The 12,695-nt window shown below is 36.3% G+C and overlaps 2 protein-coding genes across 2 annotated transcripts in view; one reads left to right on the top strand and one right to left on the bottom strand.

The window, feature by feature from the left end:
• Positions 1-12,695, top strand: part of LOC105204572 — a 294,782-nt gene that overhangs the window by 223,777 nt on the left and 58,310 nt on the right.
• Positions 14-11,224, bottom strand: LOC113003269. The gene is made up of 4 exons (XM_026132065.2): positions 9,715-11,224; positions 7,167-7,272; positions 3,886-4,094; positions 14-3,663 (listed from the first exon to the last, which is right to left on the bottom strand). The coding sequence occupies exons 1-4, from the start codon at positions 9,889-9,891 to the stop codon at positions 2,947-2,949; spliced, it is 1,209 nt and encodes a 402-aa protein (XP_025987850.1). The 5' UTR covers positions 9,892-11,224; the 3' UTR covers positions 14-2,946.

The following is a 12,695-nucleotide window of genomic DNA, read 5'->3' as shown; positions in this document are numbered from 1 at the left end:
AATATCATCATGCTTGAACGTTTTATATAATTATTTTGATAATCCAACATAAAATCATTTTCTGATCTGTATCTAGCTAAATTCTTAGATAACACAATAAAATTGTTTGTGTGAAAATAACACTTTTTGAGGTATTCATAAAGATTCGAACTTATATATTTAATCTCGTTGTCAGTTTCATATAGAAATACACATGTATTCTGTATGATTTGATATTGCTGAAGTGTTTAAAAATTTAACTAGATACAGATCTGAAAATAATTTTGTTTATCCATCAAAATAATTATATGCTAAAATATCGAAACATTTTACAATCTTGTTCAGTATGCTTGAACGTCCTACATGAGCATTTTAATGGTAAAAAAATATTTTTACAAAATGATATCAATTTCAATTTTTAGATTATTCAGTTATTGCTTCAGCAAAAACATTTTTTTCGTGTACGAGTGTATCCAATTTTCTCCAATTTTATTGTTGTAGTATATACAAAGAGCGAAGATTCTGTACTGTCATTATGGGAGTAACGCCGACTATTCGACACATTTTATTTCCCGGCAGCGATCCGGATTGCGAGACGTAAACGGAATTTCAACACGCGGCGCGACTCGCCGCCGCGTCGGGAGGAAAAGCGCTTTTACGGCCGGATCCTCAGACACCACCGCGTTCGTTCGCCGGCGTTATCAACGTCAGCGGAAAATCCGCATCCGTGAAACGTCAGTGTCGAAACTCCGCTTACAAAGAGACAACGAACGGGCAGTGGCGTAACTAGAATTTGTTGGGCGTTCGTGTCGAGAGACGTAAAATGTTCAAAGGGGCGCTCAAAATCGTCTTCGCACAATCGCGCTTTTTAATTCACACTTTTGCTCAGTTTTTCTTTTTATTTTTATAAATTTACTTGCTGTATTTACATACGTAAGCTGCGTGAGTCAAAATTACATATATGATGAGTAAAAGATTGTTATTTAAATATATTTTGAGTATACAATAACAGCTAAAAGTTATCAAAATTGTAAAAAAATTGCAGGATTTTTCGTTTATTTTTTTTTCTTCAAATCAATAATAAAACATTTTAGTCATAAAAACATGAATTTTAAACTAAAATCAGTTGCAAAGGACAAAATAAAAAATCTTGCTAGTAATAATTTATGCAACAAAAGTGAAGTTGTTTTGTTTTGTTGAAGTTTTGGGTAAATATCTCAAACGAGTAAATGGATCCAAATAAACTTTTGCATTTATTAGTGTTGTATTGTATGTAAGAAAAAATGATTTATATAAAGCGTAATGTTGTTTCCTCATTTTTGTAAATAAATACTGCAATCAGCGATTTTACATAAGAGAGAGTCAAGAGCAAACAAAAATCAGAAAAATAATTTTTGTACCAATAAGAGAGAAAAAGAGAGAGAATTATGCTAAATTTTATACAGATATCCAAATATAATAACAGATCAATCTATGAATTTCTAAAATTTTTAGTAATACTTTAAGATGTCAGACATCCTTAAATGAGACGCTTCATACAATAATAATAAGATCATACGCAAAAAAAATAAAAAATGTATTAGTGTCTTGTAGCATGGTTTCTTATAAAGAATTCACGTTGAATTTATATAGTCCAACGTTAACGTTTTATTCCATAACGTTTTGTTCTGTAACTACGAGATGTCTTAACACCGAGATAAGCCGCAATGAGAACCTTATGCAAATTTTACTGCTTCTACAACTATTAAGACAATTTTTAGACGCCCTCTCGTGAATGCGTTTGGTCCGCCTGACTATCTTTTTCTTCTTCTACTTGAAAAAAAAGACATGAGCTTTGCAAGTTCCGCGTATCCTTGCAACTCATTTGCTCCTTGTCTCGATAGCTACGCCACTGACATTCAACAATTTCGCCAGGCCGGTGTCGCGGTTTTCGCGGGACATTTCTCCTTCCCTTCTCCCGTCGCGATTGCGTTCAAGGGAATTCTGTGAAACTAATTAACGCGCGACGTGGATCGATACGCGAAACGAGATCGTCGATTGCGGACGGGTGGCGGAGGTTTCACTCCGGAGATTCGCGTGCGACCATAAGCGTGCGGCCTGAAACTCCCCGAACTCGCGCAATCACGAGGGTGTTACGCGGATAGTCGAATGTCGCGGTGAAAATTAGTTTTAGCCATGTATGCACAAGGCGTAAATTGTCGAGACCAAAATCATTAGTTTCGCTTACGCTTATTGTCTAGTTGTGATTGTTTTAAGCTCGTTACAATGGCACTGATCAAATAGTGCGAACAATAGAAGATTTTGTGTAAAAAAAATGTACTATTAAAGAAAGAAGGGAACGCCTTCTCAACGAGAATAGCGTCAATGGCAATCAGGTTTTTACGGAGTAAAGAATCTGAAATTGATTCTTTTGATGTAGGTGCAATTAAAGGTGCACGATGAGAATTTTCTCTTGGAGTTTAGCCTCCAATTCACGTCGTAGGATATGTATTTCAAAGAATTTGACTATAAAATTTTATTTATTTAGTAAAATTTTAATAGAATTAAATTCTTTGAAGTTGTCCCACAATCATAATTTCGAAGGTAAATATAAGAGAAGAGAGAGAAAAAAACTTCTCGTGTACGAGTAGAACGTGCTTCTTCGTGTTTTTTACAAAATTGAAAAATTATATTCAGCTTGTGAAAAAAACGGAACAAGGAAAAATCTTTGCCAGGAAGAATATAAAAAACTATAGAAATATAAGAAATATGGAATCGCGTATCCAATCCAGATTTTTATAAAACTATCTAAATGCTCTAATCTTACGCCAAAAAAGTTCTTCTTTAAAGAAGCCAGCCAAGTCTTCTTCACTCAGAAATTAAAAAAAGGAAAATAAATTTTAAGCTTAATTGCTAAACTGCAATTTTCAATTTTCTAAGAATCTCGTCTCCGAGTTTTTCGGCACTCTTTTTTTTCGCAATCTTCAATTACACGCTTCCCTCTTTATTGGCTCGAGCCTCCGAGAATTTGCCACACTCGTTGTCGACGTTCTTTATAATGGCGCCACCGAACACTCTCACGGGCGTCCTGCTCCAGGAAATCAACATCAGCGGGCCACCTATGGGCGGGCTACCCCTGCCCAGTTGGCAACGGACGTAGGACAATTTCACTAATTGCAAACCTAAGGGGACGCCCGGCGATTTTCCAAGCGGCTCGATTTCTCCGGCCCAGTCGTCGATGCCGGGAGCGATCGCGTGCCTGCCAATCGACTGCGGCGTCTCTTCCTTTTTTGAGTCATTAGTAATATTCAGCGGGGGTGGCGAGATTGCGGAGTCCCCCACCGCTTCCGCCTTGTTCATTCGAGAAATTCTACGCGACCAATTAGGACGGAGCGCGAATAGGACCGACACAAGCCTGTCGAGGGCACGCGTCGCTCCGGGATCCGAATCGCGCTTCACTATTCCCGTCCGGGTTTCCGCGGCGAGGTGAATCTCCTCGGTCGAACCAGTGGCTTCATTGGTCGTGCGGAATGAAGGCCTTTGATGAGGAAGGCCGCTATTATCGAGAGAATCGAACGCCGAGGCCAGCAGAAGATTGAAGCCCAAAACCGAGCCCTCGATGCCCTCCTCGAGCCCCTTGTCGAAGTCCGTGTATTCCTGACCCAGGACGACATCGCCGCCCTCCGGGATCACGTGACCGGTCATCTGCAAGAGAAGCAAGTCTTCCGTTAACAATACGCGATGCGTCACACGGAGAGCGGATTTGGAGAGGGTGGAAAACTCCGCTTCGGCGGGAATTGACGAAATAAAGAGAGAGAGAGAGAGACGTGTCTTTCGTTACGAATCCAGATGGGACAAATTTCTCTATGCTCTCGAATTCTGGATTTTTTTAAAGGCGAATTTCCGGAGGCGAATAACCGGATTTACCTCTTCGGAGCGACCTTGCGACGCCAAATGTCCGTCGAGCCATAGGGCGTAACGACCGACCCGATTCTCCCAGCTTTGACATATGTGATACCAGCGGTGCTCGCGTATGCGAACCGACCTTCGGAGCACCTCCACGCCGCCGATTTCCAGGTGAATGCTTCTTCCGCGCGATGATATCCAAGATCGAATCAAACGTTCCCGCTCGTCCCCTTTGACAGTGAAAGAGGATTATGTTTGCGCATCGTTCCTCCCTTAGCCGAGAGGTATGTTATATCGCAAAGCTAGAATTTATGCAAACTGGCGTGTGCGCTCCGCCAGTTGCGTCCTTCTTGCCTTTCTCGTCGACTACGTACGTTTTTAAAACATGATTATTCTTTCATTACACAAATGACAGTCGCATCTCTTCCTTATTTATGCGTATGTATGCGACACAAATTAAAAACATTTGACTCACACAGGGTCGTGTGATATATAAACTAAGTTCGAATTATACAATTTGAGTCATTTTTAGTTGAAGGAAGTTCCTACGAAAACCAAGCAAGTCCATTTTTTTTAAATCTAGGCTGTGACGCCAAATTATTCTCTTTCTACCAGTATCATCGCATCTCGTGAACAATTTTGTTCCGGCAAGAATTAAACAGAAAATAGGAGGTATAAATATAAACTTTTGCATAAATAGTAATAAATATGAAAGTTCCGCAAGTACCAAACAAGTCCAGAGGCTCTTTTGATTTTCTGTATGTTCAGAGAAAAAATATTTATACAACAAGAAATATAAAAAGATGTTTTCGTGAAGAGCAATTTATAAAATTTTGTAAATAAAAAGGGAGAAAATTATCACTTTATATGTTAAATAATATTTTTCTCTTCACTTTCATTACTAACGTTAAAAAAGGAAAATATGAAATATGAATAAAATTATATATAATATAAAATAAATAAGTAATAAATATAAAATTTTTGCAAGAACTAAACAAATCTAGAGGTTTTTTTAATTTTATTAATGGATCCTTGAGATATTAATCAAAACTTTTTTTTATATCTATTGTATATGTACAGAGAGAAAAATGATTGTATTCATGTAAAGGCTTGAAGATGAAAAGTGTTTTGCTTCCTGAAAATTAACTTTTTTGACTAGCTTGTTTGTTTTTGTAGAAAAATGTTCAATTATCTTTATGAACCTCGATTACTTCTACTCAATATGTTCTTAATTTAACTAAAATAATGAGGCAGAATTTACATAATTTATCTCTCAAAAAATATTGCGCTAAACATTAAAGAATCAAATTTAAATCATTTTCTTGAGTTGAATAATATGTTGTTATTGTTAACTTTTGTGCGTTATGTCGAAATTTATTATTTCAACATAAAACACGTAATTAAAAATAGTTTTATCTAATTTGTTTCTATAATTGATTAAATAATTTAATTTAAAAGTAAGCAATGTATTTATTTTAACATAGAAATTAACTTTGAATAAAAAATCTAGTATATTAGAAATATTGAAAATATATGTTAGAACATAATGTTAGATTTTTTATTCAAATGTAGTTTATTATTTATTAGATACATACGTTAATGTAAATGACGCTTACTTGGAAACTAAACGATTCAACCACAGAAATGGGATGAGGTTGTTTTTAACCACACGTTTTGTGGTTAAAAACAATAAATTTTAATACACACATTTAAAAATAAAATGTTATTTAATTCAAGGAATTGATTTAAATTTGACCTTTCAATATTCAATAATGTATAATCTTTGTTTTATTTATTCGCATATAATTTATATCGCAGACCGCTGCAAAATTATTTTATGTTATAGAACATGTGTTGTTGCAAGCATTCCTAGAACACACCCAGAAAAAAATTTTTTCGACTTAAAAAATACATATAAAAAAATTTGTACGTTGCAGTTAAAAAAAAATGTTTCTTTAATTTGCAAAAATTTCTTATCCCTTTCTATTAGAATTAAAGAAATAGTTTGATTGTACAACGCATATCTTTTTTTAAATAAAACTATATAACCAAAGCAACTAAATTATTTCTTACATTTCTGTTAGTATTTTTTTTATTTAAAAAAATTATTTATTTAAATTAAACAAATAATTTAAACAGATAATTTAAAAAAGGTTAATAGCATTACTTTAAAAAAGATTAATAGCATTATTTCTTGAAAACAAGCAAATTTTTATTTTTCTCACCGACACTTCAACTTAAACAAAAACAAACCAAGTTAAAGAAACAATTCCTTTAATTTAAACATAACTTTTCTCTGAGTGTATTGTTTATAAGTGTCATCGAGGAATTAGCTGCTTTCCCTCCAATTTCTCGCGACACGTTCCATGATCATCGATTCTTCTAGGCGACGGGGCGTTATTGTACAAGGCGGTTAATATTTTAAGACTAATTAATATGAAGTAACGTATTCCGCGCGATGGGTGCAACAGCCCGCGGGCGCTCCGTCATAAATATTCAAATTCTGTTTATATGCCGGTTCTCCGCATCGGAGAGTAGTTAAATCTCGTGGGATTTCGTAATTCGAGCAATTAGCGTATCGCCAGCGGGGCCGACCGCTAGCGCCAATTCTCACACGTAAAAAGGATAAAGCCGCGGGGCAGAGCGTTTACTTAACATGGTCTTAAACTGCAAACGAGATAGTTGCACGCGCGCGTGCGAAGAGACGGCGCGCGTTTTCTATAAATGAAGATACTTTCCGCGAACTCTTGCGCAATTACTCGGTGAATGCCTCAGTGGAAAATAGCGCGCTACGCCATGTAAGACAGCGGCCCTCGTTACTATTTCCGAAACGGTTACAACAATTCCGACAGAAATGGAGCGGGAGGAGAGAGGGGAAAGGGAGAGCAGCGCTAAAACGCCTCCTTATCGCTTGCCAGGTATTACATCCGCTTGGATGTAGCTCAACATCCGTTTAGCGGATCCTATTATCCACGAACGAATAGCGAAACAGTGGATTCCTATTTTCTGCATTTCGAGCATTTGCGAAACGTGGAGCGTCTCTGCGTTAGCATCTCCGTGTGCCTTTTCACAAAGACGTTTCGTCTGCAAATTGCGCGATCTAAGAAAGAATTGCTGAGCAAGGTGAAAAACGGTGAAATTAATTGGTACGCGTTTTCTTCAACCTGAACTTGTCAGTACTGGAAACGTGTTGGTTTGTAGTCGGTAGAAAAAAAAAAATTGATACATTGCGCACGTAAATGCGTGGAGAGAAATTAACGGTACGTCCGACGTCAAGTCGCGATTTCATTAAGAATACTCACTTGAGTACGAGAGGATCGAGTGGGGATACGTGAGATCGGTCGACTTCACCCAGAGGCAGAATGTAAATTCGTGAATTTCCGGCACCGACAATTCCCATTTGAGGAACTGAAAAATGAAGATGATTAGCCAACAATATATCACGCGTTAATTAGAGCGACGCTATGTACAATCGTGAGCTAAAAGGTTGCAACACATTTTCTTCGATGGTTTTTGGAATGTAGACTTGCTCATCGATCGGCGAACGTAATTTGATCCACAGGTAAGAACCAATTACATTCGCCGTTTGATGAGCAAGTCTACATTCCAAAAACCATCGAAGAAAATGTGTTGCAACCTTTTAGCTCACGATTGTACAAGGTATCCTAGATGATCGTAATTTGTCTTTATGTCTACGGTGATAATTCTTTGATCACTTTCAAAGTTAAATTTCTCTCGAAAGAAATTTTTAAATATCTGTACTAAACATGTGAAATCTCCACTGCATCTCTAAAAATTTTTAAATATTTCTTAACTCTGCTTACAATATCCGATAGAATTAGATAAGAAAAAGTCTATATAATTCTATCGTGTTTTTGGTTCGCAAATATCAGATTTGTAATCGTCGTTTATGTTATTTTTACGATATTTAGCATATAATTCAATAATAATTTTTAATCAATGTTTACCCGATCGGGTTTTGTGTGTTTAGATTAGTATTTAATTGTTTAAGTAAGATATTCTTAAGAACGATAAAAACAGATAAAAACGAATAACTTATCTATCGTAACTCAACTTTGTTATAAAATGAGATGAAACGTAAATTAAATTTATTTTCATCGTTTTTTATCAATTTTTTTTACTAAGAAAATTTAAACATCTCTTATAAATTATATTCAATTTTATTTTAACAAAATTAGTATTTCTGAGAACTCTTTCTTAGAAATTTCTGTTTAATTTTGCAAAACGCAATTAGTGTCAAAAGTAGAATTTACAAAAAATAATTTTTATTATTATTCGGGAAAAAGTTTATTCCGAGTTATTCAAAGCATTTTTATAGGTAAAAGAAAGCTTAGAGAATCTAGGACTTGTACATATAAGTAGAAATGGGTATGTAGACCACGACCGGTGTTTTTTAGAGTGAGTGTTGAAAATTAGGCAATCAGTGTGAAATCGACTCTTTTTTTTTTATATTGTGGAACTGCCCTCCTGATCACGTAATCGATAGAAATCTCGCGTTTCCACGCTTCGTTGAAACATATGTATCTTTTATATTCGACAACATGGCGATTTATCATTATTTGTTCCCACTGTTTTGTTAGCTTTTCACTCTCGATATATCTAGATAATACAGGGTATTACGGAATGTTTTGTTACGCAATCTCTCTGTAGCCAATTTGACTAATCGCTTACGCGAACGTTTCAACGAAATTACAAGAATTCCTGTAGGAGTATGCAACAGCACAAACATGAAAAATCTTTATGTTACTAACTGTAAGCTTGACCAATTTAACAATTTATTATTATATAAAATAGATGCTACAATGTTAAATTCGTAATGTCAAATAGTACCAATTTGAATTATTTTTAATAATTTTCTATATTGCTACTGCTCTTATTTATTAGGTCGTTAATTCAATTAAAACAATAGTGTTATACAATTTCATTCGAAAAATATATTAAATTTTACTAAAAATCAGTTTATTATTTTTTAGGTGTGCATACGATAATATAATATAAACACACTGTTTACTTTGAAACTAAAATATTCAATCACAAAGTTTAGATTAGACGTCGTTTTTTTTAACCACTTGTTTTGTGTTAAAATAATAAATTTCGATACATTGAAGTTGAAAATAACGAAATGTTATTTATCTCAAGAAATTGATTTATCTTTCATTCCCTGTAATATTTAACAGTAATATTTAAGACATCCGGTATGTTTTTGGCACTTTTAAATTGTACATATTACTTTATTTATAGGTTATGCTTATTCTGAATTTTTAGTAGCTTTCAGTAATGTGAAATTACATAAATCATTGCGCATTCATAACTTAATGTCATGGTCTTTGATTATGATGTTACGGTATCTGAAATTTCTATTTCACTTCATCTCACTGCTTTCTCCTCTCCATACCGAGTACATTAATTACTAAATAATTTGTTGACTCTTTACAATTTTACATCGAATTAAACACTATACGTAGCCTATCACGTAATTCTTCGAGCATTCAAACGTATTGTACGCGATTATAATCGGCGAAATATATCTTCGCGAGATCTCCATAAATTTCTCCAAGTAATAAAAATACTTTGATGCACGTGATAGACGATCCGTTTAGATAAAGTTGAGGGCGAAATAATTATCTAATAATTATCTTAATCTTTGCACTAGTTATTGAAATACTTATCTTCATCTTTGAAATAATTATCTTAATCTTCGTACTAATTAGCGTTTGCGAGAACTAATTTAAATCGAAAAAAATTAAGCGAGAATGCGCCTCGAGCTCTCAAATTAAACAGAAAATGAAAATTTGACTTTCCCCGAATTACATCACGCCCAATTCTCACCTGAATATAGCCTTTTTGCGTAAACTGTACAGCGTGCATCGGCGTGCCGCCGAAATACCTCTCGATGCCGACAAGCTCAGTCGATACTCTCGAAACCGCTGCGACGAGCAAGCCCACGAGGATCAAGGGCGAGAAAGGCAGAATGCTAATTCCAAAGTGCAACGCGAATTTCTTCATTCTTATCCGATCATCGTCCTCGTTGCATCTAATTGCTATTTCTTCAATCGCTACGCCGTTTCGAAAGTTTGCCGCTTGCTTCTTAGTTTCTCGCTGCCTCGTCTTCCTCCTCGTGTACACTTATTCCCAAGAGAGAGAGCTTCCCCTTTCTCTCTCTTTCTCTCTCTTTTCGTCTCCTTGGCCCACGAATCGGCCTTTTCTCCGTTTAATCTTATCCCGCGTCTATCTGATCGCACTCACGAAAAGAGAGAATTGTCCTCTAACGTTGTCCGCTCAGCTCTTCTTGTCTGCCGGGATCACCCTTTTTCAGCCGCTGTAAGTTTTCTCGTCTTCCTCCAGTCCACCTTGCCGTTCAAACTGCGGAAAACTACCTGGCATCTCCCCCTCGTTTGCCCCTGGTTCTCCTTCACGCTCGTCGGCCCCGCGTCGATTTTTTTACACTCACCCGGTTCCTCTTCTGCTTCGCAAACTCTTTTTCGCGCTACTTTTTCACGACTTATTTTATACTTGTCACTCGCCAAGCGACACTTTCCGCGATCAGGACAATGACACGAGCGGACCTCCTGTCCCTCAATAGCGGAGACTTCTTCGGATTTACTGTACGCCGTTCTTTTTACTCGCATCTGCCGATACAAGCAAAAAGACTAAACTCCTCGTCGCGTATACTTCTCCGGTACACTCGACGCGATCACCGAGAAACCCGGAGGTACTTCGTCGCCTATCCTCTTCGCTCGACGCGTGACAACTTCCACGGCTAAAAGCACAAAACTCAGAACGACCCTTCTTTCTCGTGCTACCGAAAGCCTCGACAGCACTCTCTTGATACTTGCCTGATGATTTTTATAATTAAAAGCCCGCCAACTGTAAAGACTCTGCAGCAGCCGTATATTTCTTTGCTATCTCCTCTAAGTGTACAAAAGACGAGTGGAAGAATATTTGTCTTTCTTCTCTTCATTCGACGTATGATTAACGTCTGGAGCTATTATTTTCTTTCCTCTCGTTACTGCTGAGTTGTCTCTCGTTTGCCGCGAAGAAAAGGGTGCACGTGTGAATCCCGCCACGAAACTAAATAATCCCCTTTGAAGAGGAAAATTCCAGTCCTTTCTCCTTCTTTTCAGTTTTCTCCTTTTTTTGTGGATTTTTAGATACGGTAGATCCTTGGAAAACCACTCGCCATTAATTAAATTCTCGATCGATTCTCCCGTACGCCTCCCGTACAGACCTCTCTTCTCTTCTTCCCTTTCCGGCTGGATTCACCCGGCGAGTGAGGCGGCCAGCTGAACTCGCAGCGACGGTAAACAACGACTAAAGCGAAATCGATGTGAATCGGCCGAGTGCGAGCGCGCGAGTAAGAATCGGTAAGAGGGAGAGACTTTTCGTTGGCGGCCGCAGGTTAAAGCGACCCATTTTAGTTACTCTGAGCACGGCGTGTAATTTTCGTCCTGATACGAGAACGAGAATGGACTGTGAAGATGGGGATCGCCCACGAATCTCGAACGCCCATGTTAGAATGTCGGGAATGCACGCGCAACCATTCTCGTTCTTTTCCAGCTATATATTTGCATCGAGCCCATCCACACCTACTTACTACTGCATTTGTCACTACCGATTTATGATAGGCAAGCGGCGATAACGAAAACAGAAGTCGCAGGTAGAACTACAAATTGTATTATAGATAACGAAAAAATATAAGGAAATGAAGATAAAGAATACTTGCAATGATATATTTTTTGCTTCTCAAGTAAAGATTTTGAGGGATAACAAAAACAAAGAAAAATCGTCGGTGTAATAACAATTTACAAGTAATAAAGGGAAATATGAAAATATGAAACTATGAAGAAATATACTTAAAATTACTTTTTCCTTCTGAAGTAGAAATTTCGATGTATTTTTATTTGAAAATATAATAATGAAATATATAAAAAAAAATAAAGATAAAGAATTTTTACAATGATATATTTTTTGTTTCTTAAATAAAGATTTTGAGGATAACGAAAAATTGTCGGTGTAATAACAATTTATAGATAATAAAGGGAAATGTGAAGATATGAAGAAATATACTTAAAATTATTTTTTCCTTTTAAAATAGAGATTTTGAGGTATTTTCATTCAAAAGTATAATAATAAAAAAAATATAAAAAAGGAAGATACATGAATATCTTCAGAAATATACTTACATATCTTTGGCTTCTGAAATATAGCTTTTGAGGTATTTTTATTTGAAAAAACTATGCAATTTTTAATTTTTTTCAACTACTTAACATACTTGTAATACGAATAGTACAAATTGCGGTTGATTAGACAATTTATTGCCTACGTTTCGCCACGCCAACTTGGACATAATATGTGAGAGAAACAGCTTCATTTTATTAACTATTTTAGAGCCTCATGCGGGATCGCTAATCGTATATTCCATACGTGTCATGCAGTCTACTGTGATCAATATGGGAAAGTTAAATCTTTCGTGGAAAGTTGGCGAGTCAAGCAGCGCGAAACAAACGGGATGATACGGCGAATAACTTAGGCATTCCATGTTGCAAGCGGGAGCGGAATTACTAACGCTTTATTCCGCATACAAATATTTCCACCTGCTAACCAAGAAAGTTCAAGGCCTCTTGGTCTCGTATTCAGAAATACTTTTGTCTTAAAGAAAAACTCACATATCTACAAACTATTTTTGTTTTATCAAAATATTTAAGATAGACTTGGCACTATTAAAATTAGAGAATAAATTATATGTATTAATAGCGAAATACATGTACTATTATTATTGACGCACCAATTACCGCGTTTGACTCGTATTT

This window comes from Solenopsis invicta, chromosome 3, assembly GCF_016802725.1.
Source record: "Solenopsis invicta isolate M01_SB chromosome 3, UNIL_Sinv_3.0, whole genome shotgun sequence".
Classification (NCBI taxonomy): Eukaryota; Metazoa; Arthropoda; class Insecta; order Hymenoptera; family Formicidae; genus Solenopsis; species Solenopsis invicta.
Note: the sequence above shows the minus strand (reverse complement) of the source record. Positions and strands in the feature narration are given on the sequence as shown.

Bases quoted from the DNA above. Each gene is read 5' to 3' on its own strand.
- LOC113003269 (XM_026132065.2), bottom strand. From the start codon at position 9,891: ATGAAGAAATTCGCGTTGCACTTTGGAATTAGCATTCTGCCTTTCTCG. The intron at 7,273-9,714 runs GTGAGAATTGGG...TTCATTTTTCAG, and splicing joins CGCAAAAAGGCTATATTCAG to TTCCTCAAATGGGAATTGTC. The intron at 4,095-7,166 runs GTGAGTATTCTT...TCACTGTCAAAG, and splicing joins CTCGATCCTCTCGTACTCAA to GGGACGAGCGGGAACGTTTG.